The sequence below is a fragment of the Camelus bactrianus genome, chromosome 15 (genome assembly GCF_048773025.1).
Source record: "Camelus bactrianus isolate YW-2024 breed Bactrian camel chromosome 15, ASM4877302v1, whole genome shotgun sequence".
Taxonomy (NCBI): domain Eukaryota; kingdom Metazoa; phylum Chordata; class Mammalia; order Artiodactyla; family Camelidae; genus Camelus; species Camelus bactrianus.
The window spans coordinates 67,400,733-67,417,757 of record NC_133553.1 but is presented as its reverse complement, the minus strand read 5'-3'; the positions used below and the strand labels follow the sequence as shown (position 1 = coordinate 67,417,757).

At 41.5% G+C, this 17,025-nt stretch overlaps 1 protein-coding gene across 2 annotated transcripts in view; it reads right to left on the bottom strand.

The window, feature by feature from the left end:
* Nucleotides 1-8,860, bottom strand: part of SLC4A5 (solute carrier family 4 member 5) — a 79,050-nt gene extending 70,190 nt beyond the window's left edge. For both annotated transcript variants that reach the window (XM_074341345.1, XM_074341346.1), the window contains exons 1-2: nt 8,782-8,860; nt 3,658-3,828 (exon numbers count right to left, since the gene is read on the bottom strand). In XM_074341345.1, the coding sequence (XP_074197446.1) occupies nt 3,658-3,828; nt 8,782-8,860 (250 nt within the window). The remainder of the gene's footprint in view (nt 1-3,657; nt 3,829-8,781) is intronic.
* Nucleotides 8,861-17,025: the final 8,165 nt, after the last annotated feature.

Genomic DNA, 17,025 nt, shown 5'->3' with positions numbered 1-17,025 from the left:
GGCGCTCCCTTACCACGTCTCCACACCGGAGGCTCGGATCAAGGGTGCCAACTTGAAGGCTGAGAACACAGCAGCAGAGGGTCAAGGATGTGTGCTTAGGTGCTGGGCCCCAAGCCAACCCCACCACCGAGGAGTTCCTGCTTTGCAGGCACGGCAGGGAGGAGACGGCCCCTCCAAGGGTCCCATGCTCTACAGTTGGCCTCGGCCCATTTTCTCCTGAGTGCCACTGGGCAGGCCCTGCACACTACACACAGTCCGGGGCCATGGGTGACCTCGAAACCCCGGAGTAGCACCCAAAGAGACATCACCAAGGACACCAGAGGATGCTCGCTATCCGCTCTTTAAGAGCCCAGACCAGAGTTCAACTCTGGACTCTGCTAATTACTAGTGGGGTCTTGGCAAGGCATTAAGCAATCTGAGCCTTAGTTTCCTCACCCGTAAAGAGGGAATAATCACAGCACCTAACTGGACTGCGGTGGTCAGTAAGGAGGTAACACATGGGGTGTGGCTGGCACAGTGCTTGGCCTCTGCCCATCAAGAAACATCGCTATGATTGCTGTTGCCCCCAGATTTGACACCTTCCTCCCTAATAATGGCCCTTTTAAACATTCCAAACACTCAACCCTCTTCAGTTTCTAAACACCCACGCTACTCCCATGCTGCCCCTCCATCCTGCCCACAGAACCTAGAACTGGATGCCGGGTTCCTGCATCAGGGTCTCAGTGGTCAGTAATGCACTGCACCCCCACAGTAGGTCAGAAGTTGACCCATCAAGGAGCAAGGCCACAGATAACGGCCCCTCTGGCCGACAGCCACATGGCTCTGGGCCAGCTGTAGGGACGGGCTCAGCCAGCAGGTGCTAGGAGAAACACATATGGGCAGAAGCAAGCTTCAGGAAACTTCACTGACGGAAGCAAACAGAACTGTGCTCTTACTAGCAGTGGAGTTATTCGGGGCGTGGGAGGAGACCTGTACAGTCATTACAAAAATCACCTAGTGAATTGTGAACCTGCAAGTCTTCAACTCTTAGTAAAGATCCAGGAGGTGTTTGGGACCATCAGCATGAGGATTTGGGCCTGGGGTCCTCAGCCCTGGGTCCTTTCAGAGGCTCCCTCTGTCTTAGGCTCTGCACAGATTGCTAGACAGCCAGCCCGGTGAGGTCGGGGTCTGTCTGGCTCACATCACACTGCTGGCCCCCAGCACACGGCTCACACAGCGTGGGACGCAATACATACCTGCTGGTGAATCAATTTTCCTCCTGAGTGTATCAGCTGGGATTCGCCTCAGCAAGAAAAAAGCCACCAACAAGGAAACAGAGCTAGGCAGGGGACCAAGGGTAGCCAAGGTCCCTGAGCTCTGGGGAGCGAGAGACAGACACGGACTCACGCTTGTGGTCGTGTGAGGGGGTCTTCAAGAGGGGACTCGAAGGTCCCAAGTCTTAGCTCCGCAGACAGTAAAATTTTGTTTTTTTTTTTTCCTGGAAAGTGGTCCGTAAACTCCACATGTGTTTTCTGGGAAGGAAGACAAGGGAACTTGCAGGGTTGAAGTGTTTCTGGGGTTACCTCCTGTCGCCAGTAGCTTTGGGGTTGTCTACCCGGCCCAGGCAGCCCTGAGCCAAATGATGCCTCTCCGGTGTCCGAGTCTGTGGAGTGCCTGACCGGTTAAGAAGCGCCTGGCCGCAGTTAAGTGGACCAGGAACAGTCAACTGGACACTGGACCCAAGCCTGGAAAAGTTTGAATTGGGTTTCTGAGATAGCTGGGCGTCTCCTGGTGGATTCTGAGAGAAAGAACATGTAAACTGGAAGCCGAGGACACAGAGAGGAAGAAAAGGCTACAGAGGAAGAGGAATAAAGCAGACAGAACCGCAGGGGAAGCAGGAAAAAGGTCATGAGTCCCCGAGAGTGAGTCGCTGCATCCTCCTGCTGAGCCTGGTTGGTGGCTCTGTGGGGACTGTGAGAAACTCCTTTGTTCTTTTTTTTTTTTTTTGGGTGGGGGGGTAATTAGGTTTATTTACTTATTTATTTTAAATGGAGGTACTGGGGATTGAACCCAGAGCCTCATGCATGCTAAGCACACACTCTACGACTTGAGCTATACCCTCCCCCGACCTTGTTCTTGTAATACCAACTTTCTCTCTCTCCCTCTCTTTTTCTCCCTTCCCCCGACTCCACCTTGCTGAAGATGGCTCAGTAGGTTTCGGAGACTTGTGATAAAATGACCTTAGTCACGAGTCCCCCTTACATAAGACTCTAGGGTATAGAGGTTTTCTTCTGCATAGCATTTCCCAAACTGCAAGTGTTAACAGTTATAAAAGAATATTAAGGCTAGCTAAACGGCTAGACTTAGAGGAGATGGTCTTTGTGTTTAGTTCAAGACATCGCGTGTCTTTAATGGCGCAAAAATGGGCTGTGAGCCAAAGTCGGGGCAGAGGGAAATTAATGTGACTGGAAAGCGAGGGGCCTGGGAAGGGGCAGTGGGGTGAGGTGGGAATTGCCAAAAATATGGTAGGAGGCTGAAACTGCAGAGAAAAGTGGCCAATGGGAAATTTCCAGGGACCAGAGGATTTTTAAGAAAGGATATCTATGGTACCGCACTTTAAAAATCATGTTATCTCTGCAAGGTAAAACTGCTCATGGTTCTGAACCGCAAGAAAAACTGCTATTCACGTCTATGTGGCACGTGGCCCATGTGGGGGAGACCACAGAAGGACTGGACTCCACGCCTGAGCTGGCCTGGAGGTGAAGGCGGAGAACACGTACAGAAGGTGAAACACAGCGGGACGGTGAGCCCAGCAGGCAGGGCTTGGAGCCCGAGTGACACTGAGACAAGAAGCCTCTGGACATTCACAGAGATTTAGGCAGAAGCGAGGACACTAATGCTCAAGGAATAAGGTAAACGCAGCTAGCGTACAGGTTATAATAACTTCATATTTATTAGAACTTTCATTGGTTCACTTGCAAACTTGAGCTCTCAATCCTAATTTTCCCTTAAGTTCTTAAGGTCACTAACTAAGAATTCTCTCCTAATTCGGTTTTTTGTTTGTGTTTTTGTTTGTGTGAATGCTTTATGTGTTGATAACTCAAGGAAATCCAGGTTTTAAGATGTTATGCACCCCAGTGTGCATAGCAGCACTATATACAGTAGCCAAGACATGGAAACAACCTAAATGTCCATCAACAGATGACTGGATAAAGCAGTTGTGGTATATTTATACAATGGAATACTACTCAGCCATAAAAAAGAATAAAGCAATGCCACACAATAGAATACTACTCAGCCATAAAAAGAATAAAATAATGCCATTTGCAGCAACATGGATGGACCTGGAGATTGTCATTCTAAGTGAAGTTCGGCAGAAAGAGAAAGAAAAATACCATATGGTATCACTCATATGTGGAATCTAAAAAAAGAAAAAGACACTAATGAACTCATCCACAAAACAGAAACAGACTTGCAGACATAGTAAACAATCTTATGGGCACCAGGGAGAAAGGGGGTGGGAAGGGATACATTTGGGAGTTTGAGATTTGCAAATATTAACTACTATATATAGAAATAGCTAAAAAAACAAATTTCTTTTGTATAGGACAGGGAACTATATTCAATATCTTATAATAATAATCTTTAATGAAAAAATATGAAAACAAGAGAACTCACGTGTCCTGCTGACATGGTCCACACTGCTGCTGGCACCTGCCAGTCCCTGCTGTGGCTTATCCGGCCTCAGGCCCCAGCGGACCTTTTGCAGGTCTGAAAGATGCTCCTTCTGGTCTCTCTTCCTTTGAGGGTAACTGGGGACTGAAAGCCCAATGTGGATGGAACGGCAGTCTGTGGGTGCAGAATAAAAGAGAGGATAGGGCGGGTTACTGAAAACTGGCATTTCTCCTTAATGTCCTCCAGTTACAAAGAGCTGAGGTCACAGAAGCAAATCAGAAGACATGGGCCTCCTGGACAGGGCCACTGTCCCAAGGCTTGGGTTTGACAGAATTTCAATTCTGAACCAACTCAGCAGCTACTGGAAGGGAGACCCTGGGAGCTATGGTTAGAATTCTGTCAGAATGAGCAGAACTCCCATCTCCCCATTCTTGCTTATCCAGAGCAGCAATGACCACATATGATTTTTGACACATGGTCCAGGAGAGAGAGGCCCTCAGTGGGTCACCAATCTAGTCTAAAATGCCAAGCGCCCTCCTTGATTGTTATGGGCAAGCTGTATGCATTTCCACCAAGGGCCATTTTTACTAACAGCCAAGGACTACGTGAACTACTTATCTGTAAGTGAGTTATTGAGGGTTTCTCCGAGCTGGTTTTGTAAACTAGAATTTTCAAGAGCTAGGGCTGCCAAGAACCCTCATTCAGAATTCCACTAAGAAGCCTGACTGCTGTGTATAGCCCCACCAAGCCCGTGCGCAAAGAGGCAGCTAGGATTCCCTCGGCTCTCAGGAAGGACATTCTGCTACCGGTTTCTTACCAGTGTTGACTTGAGTTGATCAACAATTTTAAAAATAATTAATAGATTTTTTTAGTACAATTTGAGATTTACAGAATAATTGAGCAGAGAGTAAATCAAGTTCCATGCACCTACCCCCACAATACCCCCACCTCCATAGTTTCCCCTATCATTTAAAAAAACTGGGATATGATTGACATATAACACTGTATTACTTAAGGTGTACAGCACAATGACTTTATATATGTATAGACTGCAAAGTGATTACCACAATACGTTTAATTAACATCCATCACCACACACCGTTACAGGCCATTTATTTGTGTGTGATGAGAACTTTTAAGAGTTAGTCTTTTAGCAACTTTCAAATATATGACACAGTCTTGTTAACTATAGTCACCATGCTGTACATTGCAAACCCATGACCTATTTATCTTATAACTGGGAGTTTGTGCCTTTTGACCACCTTCACCCAATTGCCCACCTCCCACACTCTGCCTCTGGTAATCACCAATCTGTTCTCTGTTTCTATGAGTTTGGATTTTTAGATTCCACATATAAGTGAGATCCTACAGTATTTGTCTTTTTCTGCCTTATTTCACTTATCATGATGCTCTCACAGTCCATTCATGTCGCAAAGGACAAGATTCCCTTCTTTTTTATGGCTGAATAATATTCATATGTGTATCACAATTTCTTTATCTATTCATCCCCTGATGGAAACTTAGGTTGTTTCCAGGTCTTGACTACTATAAATTATGCTGCAATGAACATGAGAGTACAGATAGCTTTTCAAGACAGTGATTTCATTTCCTTTGGATGGTAATTCTATTTTTAATTTTTTGGGAATCGCCATGCTGTTTTCCACAGTATCTGCACCAATTTGCAGTCCCACCAACAGTGCACCATGATTTCCTTTTCTCCACATCCTTGCCAGCATTGGTTAGCCCTTGTCTGTTTGACGGTGGCCATTCTGACAGGTGTGGGGTGACACCTCACTGTGGTTTGGACGGGCATTTCCCTGACGATTCGCGCTGCTGAGCACCTGTTCCTGTACCTGTTGGCCATTTGTATGTTTTCTCTGAAAAATTTCTACTCAGTTCTTCCTAACATTTTAAAATTTTATTGTCTGGGTTTCTTTTTTATTTTGATTTTTGTTTTGTTTTTTTGTTTGTTTTGCTACTGAGCTGTGTGAGTTTTTTATATATTTTGGATATTAAACCCTTATCCGATAGGAGATTTGCAAATATTTTCTCCCACTCTGTAGACTGCCTGTTTGTTGACATTTGCCTTTTTGTTTTGTTGAGAGTTTCCTTTGCTGTGCAGAAGCTTTTTAGCTTAATGTAGTGAAACTTGTTTGTTTGGGTTTCTTTCTTATTTTGTTGCCTTTGCTTTTGGTGTCAAATTCAAAAAATCATTGCCAAGACTGATGTCAAGTTTTCTTATGTTTTCTTCTAAGAGTTTTACACTTTCAGGGCCTACATTTAAGCCTTTAATCCATTTTGAGTTGATTTTTCTGTATGGTGTAAGCTAGGGGTTTGGTTTCATTCCTTTGTACGTGGCTGTCCAGCTTTCCCAGCAACATTTATTGAAGAGAATAGCCTTTCCTCATTATATATCCTTGGCTCCTCTGTTGTAAATTAATTTACCACATGTGTGTGGGTTTATTTCTGGGCTTTCTGTTCTGATCTATATGTCTGTTTTTATATCAATACCATACTGTTTGGAATTCTATAACTTTGTAATATAGCTTGACATCACAAAGTGTGATCCTCAACCTTTGTTCTTTTTCAGGATTGCTTTGGTTGTTTGGGCTCCTTTGTGGTTTCATATGAATTTCTGGATTGTTTTTTGTATTTCTGTGAAAAATGCACTGGAATTTTGATTGGGATTGCATTGAATCTGTAGATTGCTTTGGGTAGGATAGACATTTTAACAGTATTAATTCTTCCACTCCATGAGCACAGAGTATCTTTCCATGTACCTGTGTTGTCTTCAATTACTTCCATCAGTGTCTTACAGTTTTCAGTGTACAGATCTTTGATCGCCTTGGTTAAATTTATTCCTAGATATTTTATTCTTTTTGATGCAATTGTACGGAATTGTTTTCTTAATTCCTCTTTATGACAGTTGTTAGTGTATAGAAATGCAACTGATTTTTGTGTGTTGATTTTGCATCCTGCAATTTTAATGTTTTTTTTTTAGTTCTCACAGTTTTTTGGTGGAGTTTTTAGGGTTTTCTACTTATAACATTATGTCATCTGCAAATAGAGATCATTTTACTTCTTCCTTTTCAATTTTAAAACTTCTTCATGCCTTTTGTTTCTTTCTCTTGCCTAATTGCTCTGGCTAGGACTTCCAGTACTATTTTGAATAAAAGTGGCAAGAGAGGGCATCCTTGTCTTGCTCCTGATCTTAGAGGAAAAGCTTTCAGCGTTTCACCACTGAGTATGATGGTAGCTGTGGGCTTGTCATATGTGGCCTTTACTGCCTTGACGTACATCCCCTCTACACCCAGTCTGCTGGGTGTTTCTTATTATGAATGGATGTTGAATTTTGTCAGACGCTTTTCTTGCATCTATTGAATGATCATACTTTTATTGTTCATTCCGTTAATGTGGTGCATCACATTGATTGATTTGTGATGACAATTTTCCCTGGTGCTGGCCAACAACTATTGATTACTACGACTATTTTTAAAGCCCAAGAACGGCAACTAAAATCTGAAAGGCTGTGGCAGACTGGGAAATGAGACTTTGTGTTCTTACATTAAGATTTACATTAACTTTGGTTCCCCCCCCTCCCCCACTGGAGGACAGCTGCCTCCTGACTCAAACTCCTGAAATTCAGATGCTAGATGCCGGGGCATCACTGACCACATACCACACTGGAATGATGTGAAGCTGAACCTCGGAGAAGCATGTCTAAGCCTTTCAGAGACACGCTGAGTGTCCACTGTGGTGAGTAGATTCTGTAAGAGTCCATTCTGACTAGTGCATTCCTCACTGCTTCCTCTTCTGAGTGTAACGAGGAATGTGAGGTTGACGTTCTTGTGAAGTGCCGCCTCACTTCCTAGTGACCCAGTATCAGATTGACTGATGCTCCTCCTTCCTCCTCTCCCCTCCCCCAGGCATGGTGTGACCTCCCTTGTTCTACACCACATCTCTTAAGTGAGCTGTAATTGGAGGTAAGCTATGGACACCAATATTTAGAAGTAAGTAGTTCAACTCTAAATGCTTAGACCACTTGGTTGTTCCAGTGATGAATGCCTCTTCTCCACCATTAAGGCCAAAGACGGAAATGAGAAGCAGCAGACATATCAGGAAGTCCTCTACCTAAGAGTTAGCTGTCCTGGGTGCTCCCTGCTTGTTCTTCCCTTGTTCGATGGCCATGCACATCTGCCTTTCTGGGACTCAGTGTCCTCACCTATAAAGCAGGAATAAAAAGCCTTTCTCTATTGGCTGGGCATAATTTTTGAGACATTTAAATGGAATGGTGAATGGGAACATGATTATGAAATTTTGAGGGGCTACACATATAAAAGCATCCTTATTACAGTAATCAGGGGAGATGGCCATCAGGGAAATATTTTACTTTCTGCCCTGGACCTAGCTTGTCCCACTTTTTCCCATTATAGTTATTTATTAGAGTGTGGCTGTTTAGCTGGTGAGCTCTGGGGAATGGCTAGCCCTCCCTCAAGCTCCTTTCTTCATTCTGCTCTCACTGTGAACATCTTGTAGTTTGGGGCAGGACAGTGCCAGCTCCTCACTGCATTCTTCCCCATTAACAGCCCCAGAGCGACTCCACACATTTCGCAGCTCAGGGAGCATCCAGCTGGACAGAGATTAGTTTCTCCCTCCGAGAGGGCTGGGGTAGCGCCTCTTCATAAACTCTGTGACCGCTTTTCTGTAGAGTGTGAGATACTTAGGGTCTCCGAGTGAGCAATTCTGGAGCAACAAAAGCATCCCCACTCAATACCCTGTTTCACTAATTTTAGCTGAGCTGCCATTTTTAGAATCTATAAAATGTTGATATTTAGCATTTAGTATGATTTGTAGATGTTACAAAATTAGGAGAGTTCAATTTTGTGTTAGGGAAGCTATGCCCTAATCCTTACAAGCAAAGTACCGTCACCTGCCTCTAACCTAACCATGTGGTCCCTTTAAGACATGGTGAAGGCTGGTCCCACCAGATCTAGAAGAGACACTGTGAGTGGGTCAGGGAAAGGGGCTGATTCTCTAAATTCCCCAGCTGGAAGGGCTGTTATAAGAATATCCAAGGAATTCCCAAGCCCTCCCAGAATTTGCATCAAGTTCTCAAGGTGACCTTACCTTCCTGATCCTGACATCGCCTCCTGTAGTTAGCAGGGTCCAGCTTCCCTACCCCAGCCTTCTCCTCCTCCACCTTCATAACTATAAAAAAGACGAACACAACCTCAAAATGTATACGACACGAAAAGGTAACATTTCAAGGGGAAATGGTCAACTCCATGTTCATGGTGGAAGACCTTAATGCAGATGAAAAAAACTGAGTCAAAAGGACATATAGAAGGGGAAGGTGTAGCTCAGTGGTAGAGCACATGCTTAACATGCACAAGGTCCTGGGTTCAAACCCCAGCGCTGCCATTAAAAAAAATAAGTAAGTAAATAGATAAATAAATAAACCTAATTAACTTCCCTCTTCAAAAAGTGAATAACATAAAAATGAAATAAATCTATTTTTAAAAAACTTTTAAAAAGTAAGCATTTAAACTAACAAAAAGTAATGCTGAAAAGATTTTTTAAAAAGAACGGATAAATAACTTGAACAAGCTCAAATATATAAAGATAGATATATAGATATATATAGATGTGGATATCAATACAGATACAGATGTGTTGGGGAGATATATATATAAGAGAACACACCTTTTTTTCAAGTACAAATGGAACATTTACGAAGAGAACACATCTCCTAGGTCACAGAAAAGCCTCAGTAAATTTCAAATAATCTATATCATACTTCTGTAATTTAAAGAAAACTGTATACTATTATCCACAGGTTCTGCACCCATGGATTCCACCAACTACAGACCGAAAATATTCCCCCAAAATTCCAGAAAGCACCAAAAAGCAAAACTCTAATTTGCTGTACACCGGCAACTATTTACAAAGTACGTCTATTTTTAGGTATTATGAGTAATCTAAGGATCATTTAGAGCGCATTGGAAAACGTGCGGTGGGTTACGTGCAAATGCTATGCGACTTTATTTAAGGGACTTGAGCATTGCAGATTTTGGTATGGAGGGGCCACCCTGGCACCAATCCCCCACAGATACCATGGAATGACTGTACATATAAATAAATACGTAAGTATTTATAAATAAATATATAAATATGTATGTAATAAATCTATTATATATATTTGAAAACTAAAAGTAATTTCTAATTATGGGTTTAACAGGAAACCACAATGAAAATTACTAAATATTTTTAAATCAACAATTACAACTTGAAACGTGTGGGATGTGACATTCTTAGAGGGAGAAAGAGGGAAGAAAGGAGGAAAGAAATGAAGAAAGGAAAGAAAGAGGGAGGGAAGGAGGGAGGGAAGGAGAAGTCAAGTAGATGTGTTGAGCCTTCAACTAAAGAAACTAGAAAAAGAGCAAGAGGGAAGAGAAAGCAGAAGAATGTAAATATAAAAGATGAAAGAGAAAACAGTCACACATAGAGATGGTTAATAAATACAAAGGCAATTATTTGAAAAGATTATTAAAATAAGCAAACCGTGCAAGACTAATCAAGATGAAAAGAGAATATCTGTAAGTAAACAACATTTGGAATGAAAAAGAATGTAACTAAAAATAACAGTACAGAATTTAAAAATTATAAGTGAATACCATGAAAAAGTCCATCTCAATACACTTTAACTTAGATAATAATGATTGCTACTGTCGCAGTGTGCAGGCTGTTTTAAATGCTCTGCTCTGCATGTGTGACTTAACTGAATCTTCTCAACATTGCTGTGAGATAAGTAACGTTATTATTCCCATTCTACAGATGAGGAAACTGAGGCACATAAACTGAGAAAAAGGAGATTACTTGACTTGATTACTTGCCAAAATGGGGGAACAGAGATTCAAACCCAGACTGTCTGTTTCTGAAACTACAGCTCTTAGCCACAAGGCTAATAAACAGATACTTTATCAGAAAAATAATAGAAATCATCAAAAACCTTAAAGAATTAGAAAACCAGGAGTAACTAATAACAATTAATTAAAATGGTTGTGGGAAAGACATCACAACCAGCCATGTGTTGATCATTGTTGAAGCTGCTTTATAGGTACAAAAGGGTCATCACGTTTTTTCTATTTTATTATGTGAAAAGAAAATTTTCTATAATTAAAGGAAAAATAAACATCAGAAGCAGATAGTTTTTTAAAAAAATTATTTTATATGATCCTTCAAGGATGACATAGTCTCTAACATATAAAATTGTTCTCAAAAGTAGAGAAAGGGCCATTGGAGGCAGTCAAAACATCTGAACACCAGGACAGAGGGTGGGGCTGAAAACAGGAAAGTTGGTTGAAAATCTTCATGAGATGTAAGGTAAACTCTCAGATCTCTCTCCTGGGCTCAGTCTCCTACAAGGCCTCGCGTACCCCAGAAGACGGAAGGATTAAATCAGGAGGCTGTGGATAGCTGAGGGCAAGAAGGAGTCATTTTACTGGGGGGAAAGGATTAAGTATGGCAGTTAGCCACTCATCCCTCTGCCCACTTGACTCCTAGAATATCCTAATGGTACTTACATGAAGGAGACTGGACGACTTAAAGATTCTGACGTTTTGGAGACATCCAACTAAATGTTGAAGACTCCACCCAATTGCCCACTGTGAGTCTATCATTCAACAAGTCTAGCCTTGTGACCCGACCTTATAAAACACCCCAACACCTGGCCCTCAGTGCTCATGCAGGCACCTCTCGCCTGTGTGGCCCACTGTTGTCTAAGACAGCGTACCCTAATAAACTCCTTTCTACTCCCATACTTCACCTCTGGTAAATTCCTTAATGGAACTGCGCATCACCATGCCACTGACAGGCCTCCCTGTGTGGCCCAGGACATCTGGGAAAGTAAGTATTTCCTGGGCAAATGAGACTGGGTTCTGTTAGTAAGGAAAACAGTGCGCAAGGGCACTGAGTGTTCATCTAGCAGCGTCTGCTACGCTTTCCAACATCCATCCCCTCTTCTTCTTGCCTGTTTATAGAATCCCATTTTGCTCAGGTGATCTGTCTAAACCATTCATTACAATCTGATGGCCCCTGGCCAGTAACTAATCTTAGGATTAGTCATGGGACCCTACCAAGCCAATGAGATTTAAATGGAAGTCTACTGGGCAGGGTTTCCAGGAAAACTTTTATTTTCCTGATAAAGAGTAACAGACAGCTGGAAGGCATATTTTGCCCTTTAGCCTCCCCCTTTTCCTGCACAGACCTTGGACATGGGACTTCTAGATGAAGGAGTCATCTTGCAATAACAATGTGACAGATATGAGGACCAAAGTCACGAGCTAAGGACAAAGCAGAAGGCTAGCATAAACCTGGGCTCCTGATAAAATCATTGTGCTCCAGACTGCTGATTTCTGGGCTTTCCGTTATGTGAAAATTAAAAAAAAAAAATCTACGTAGTATATTTAAACTGCTAGCCAAGTTCTCTGTTACTTTTAGCGGAAGGCCTTCCTGACTGATTCATAATGGAATACTTTAGGGAGTTCAAATGAATGAACTACCTCTCTGTGTATCAACCTGTATAAATCTCAAAAATACAATGAATAAAAAAGCAAGTTGTAAAAAGATACAGACAAAATGATGTTATTTATATAAAAATTAAAAACACCAAAACACTACCAATATTATTTACTGCCACATTTATATGTAATAGAAACATAAAATCATGCAGGGGGCATGAGACATACTAACTTCAGGTTACTCTGGGGAGAGGTAAGGTTTAATTGTGATGTTTTAGCTGTACCTTTGATATTTTGGATACACAGATATAGTTATGAAGCAAATATGATAAAAGGTTAACATTTGCTAATTCTGGACAGTAATATATGAATAGCTGTCATTCTATAGGTTTTAAATATGTTGCTATTAAATTTTTAATTTTTGTAAATAAATAAGAGAACTCCCCAATACTGTGACATAAAAGTCTCAAACAAAATGGGCCAACTGACTACTTTACACAAGGAAAGGATGATTGGGCGAAAAAAAAATCCTTACACTTTGACATGTCATTATGAAATTTTAGAATACTAAGTGTAAAGGCAAGAAAAATCCTAAAAATTTTTAGAGTTAGAGGACCAGGAACAAATCACCTAAAAATGAATAAAATTCAGACTATCAGATGACTACTCGCCAGCAAATTATATGAGAGAAGATGATGGCCCAATGCCTTCAAAATTCTGTGGGAGGATGGTTTCCAACCCAGCGTTCTCTGCACAGCCAAGGTACCAGTCAAGAGTCAGAGTGGAAGACATGTTTGGACATGCAAGAAACAATTTGACTTCTCTCTCATAACTTCCTAGGAAGTTGTTTAAATATGTTACTTCCATGAACCATGGGATCCAGGAGAGAAGGGCCCAACCAGGAGGCTGATGAAGGGAGGTCCCTGGATGACAGCTGTAATGTAGCCCTAGGGGGAAGTCAGTTCTCAAAAGAGCTAACAATGAGGCTTCAAAAGGAACCACCAAGGAAAAGATGAAATTAAAGACATTTGATAACACTCCTTGAGAATTTGGAACAACGTAGGGAAATGGCAAAGAAAGTGCAAAGAAAAAGAAAGGCAATTAGAAACATCAGGGAAAAATTGAAACTGCAAAAAAAGAATGTGATTATGGTACATAATCATAAAAATATAAACACTAATTTTTTAACTAAAAACAGTGATAATATATCTACATTAGGAGGATAAAGAAGAGGAGATAGTTGTGGTATAAGGTAGTTAAATAATCACCTATAGGTGGCTGATATCTAACTTTGATAACTAACAAAAGATTTATGATGATGATGATGATGATGTAGGTAACCAACCAAAAAACTTGAAAGAATTCCAAGTGAGAGATCAAGATGGCAGGTAGGAGAACTCTTGGCTAACCTCCCCTCATGAACACATCAAAACTAAAACTATATATAGAGTAAATCTCTCTGAACTTGACCTGGGGACTAGCAAAATAGTTCTTCTGCAACTAAGGTTGTAAAGAAAGCTCCACATGGAGTCCAATAGAAAGGGAAGAGAAGCAGTCGGCTTAGGACCTGCACACCTAGAGGGAGTGAAGCCAGCTCCAGGGCAGAGACCACCATGCTGAAGCGCACATCCCTGTGCACAGGGAGGAGGCAGGCCATCTCAGTGGTGTGGTACCGATCCCTCCAGCCCCAGCCCAACATATAACCAAGGTGTGCATACCGGGGAAAGAGTGAAAACCAACACACTGGGGGAAGAGTGAAACAGAAGCACGGTTCCAAGCCCTGAGATCCCCAGATTTCAAAATGATATGTGCACCTCCCTGTCCATAACAGCCAAGATATGAAAGCTACCTTGGATAGCCAAGATATACAAACAATCGAATATTACTCAGTCACTAAAAGAGAATGAAAATTTACCATTTGCAACAACATGAAATGACCTGGAAGGTGTTATGCTTAGCGAAGAAAGTCAGAGAAAGACAATACTGTATGCTTTCACTTATATGTAAAAGCTAAGAAGTAAAACAAATGGAGATAAATATAAAGTAACAGAAACAGACTCACAGATACAGAGAACAAACTAGTGATTACCAGTGGGGAGATGGGTTGTGGGGAGATGGATTACCAGTACGGAGATGGGTTGTGGGTTGTGGCAAGATAGGGGAAGGGAATTAAGAGGTACAAACTACTAGGTATAAAATAAATAAAATACAAGGATGTAATATACAGCACAAGGAATATAACCAATATTTTATAATAACTTTAAATGGAGTATAATCTGTAAAGATATCAGATCACTATGTTGTACACGTGAAATTAATCAACTATACTTCAATTAAAAAATAATTCTAAATAATTGCCTTTGGGAATTGGAACTGAAGGGTGTGTGCAAACCTGGGATGGAGCTCTGCTGCCTTTTATTATAAGCTCTTACATGTGTTACTTGATTTTAAATGTATGGTTATATATTATTTTTACTTTCAGCATTTTAGGCCAAATAATTTAATATGACAAATAATTTAATACATGCTCTCAGTTTATGTGATAATTGTATCCCCTGAAAATCTATGGTTAAATCTATTTGTTCAAACTGAATCATGTTTAAACTATTCAGAAGAACTACCAAAACAAAACAAAAATCTTTAAAAGAGTGGTTCTCAAACTTAAGCCGGCATCACAGCCACGTAGGGGGCTGACTGAAACCCAGCTTGCTCAGCCCCACCCCAGAGTTTCTGATTTTAGATCTGGGGTGGAGGCTGACAGTTTGTATTTCCAACAAATTTCCGGTTGGTGCTGCTGCTAACGATCCAGGGATCACACTTTGAGAAGCCACTGTTTTAAGGAAATAACTCCCAATTTATATATTCTATTAAACTGAATCACCGTACATGGAGTTAGTTTGCTTCACATGAGCTTCACACACATAACAAATCACATCTTTCCATTCAAACTGGGCACTGTGAACTGGTAAGCTTAGTGAGAACTCACCAGTGACTCCAATATGTTGGAGATTTTTTGAAAATTGGTATCCTTCTCATCAGACGTCGCATGAGGCGCTGAGTAACAAAACCTCTTTCTTGTGGAGAAGCCTCCAAGCACAAAGGGCAAGGTCATGTGATCTAGGCTGGCCAATTAAACACGCCCCAGTCCCCAGCCACGGGGATTGGTTCAGGGACGATCTCCACGCCCAGAGCTGGGCCAATCAGAATTCTCCCCAGGACGTTCCCACTGGAGCCAGCCACAAACACTGCCTGGCCCTGCCTCTGGCTGTGGCATCGTGAAGTTGCTAAGCTTGGCGGTTGTTATTTTGCCTGCCTTATGGAGGGATGCAGTACCGATAACACTGTAACGCCCTGAGTCAGTTAATTCTGAACTGGCCCTCTCTTGTGTTGAGCTGATAAATTCACTTAATTTTTTCCTCCTGTTTGAATTGGGTTTCAAACATTGGCAATCAACAGTTCCTGAATAATATAAATGAAATAGAATTTTCCAGCATGTTTTAAAAATATGTTTTTTTTTCATATTTGAAGTTCTGTGGGTTTTCAGATTGGAAACTAAGCAAAAAACTGAACACAAAATGACAATACAGACGCAAATAGAGATGAAGACTACAGAACGATAGAAGGATGGTGCTACAATGTAGCTCAAATTCAGACAGAGGCATACCTCCCAGTTCTGTACTAGCTGAGACCATTTTTCCCTCACCTCCTCTGTGCTGGATCCCACCTCCTCACAGTTTGAGAGAGGCCCTTCCAGGAGTGTGCAGAAGAACCCATGCTGCCCCAGATCATCTTCCAAGGAAGCCATTCACTTAAAACAACTCAATCAGAGTGTTGACCATATGGGAAATGTTTAGATTAACTGCTGCTATGATTGGCAGCTGCATGGCCCATCAGAAAAATTCCCAATCATGACCTAACCTTTGAAACAGAAGTTCTGTCTCGGTGTGAGATGATACCTCATTGTGATTTTGATTTGCATTCTCCTGATAATAGTGATGCTGAACAACTTTTCCTGTTCCTGTGGGCCACCTGCATTTCCTCTTTTGGAAAAATTTCTGTTCAGTTCTTCTTCCCATATTTTAAATGGGTGGGTTGGTTGGTTGGTTGCTTTTTAATCAAAGTACAGTTGATTTGAAATGTTGTATTAGTTTCTGGTGTGCAGCACGGATGGACTTGGAGGGCATTATGCTAAGTGAAATAAGTCAGACAAAGAAAGACAAATACTGCAAGGTACCATTTACATGTGGACTCTAAAGAAATATACAACAAACTAGTGAATATAACAGAAAAGAAACAGACTCACAGATGTAGAGAAGGAACTAGTTCATGGTTACCAGCGGGGAGAGGGGAGGGGGAGGGGCAGGATGGAGGTGGAGGATTAAGAGGTACAAACTGTCAGGTATAAAATGAGCTGCAAGGCTGTGCTGTACAACGTGGGGAGTAGAGCCCGTATTTTACACTAACTACAAATGGACTATAACCTTTAAAACTTTGTGACTCACTATATTGCATACCTGTAACATATCACACTGTACATCAACTATACTTCAATTTAAAAATATGATATCATAAAATAAATGTATAAATAAATTTTAAAAAAAGTCCCGTCTCCACCACTTCACATAATATAGATTAATTGAATGTCAGATATTTTGCTTCCATAATCTCATTTAATCCTGACTAAAATTCAGTGATGTGCATAATTTTGAACCTTATTTTCTAGATGAGGAAACGGAGATTCAGAGAATTAAGTGATTTTTCCCTGAGTCACAAAGCCAGGCAGGGTGGAGCCAAGATTCAAATTGGATTCTTTAATTCTGGGACCCAAGAAAAGAAGGAAGACAGGGAGGGA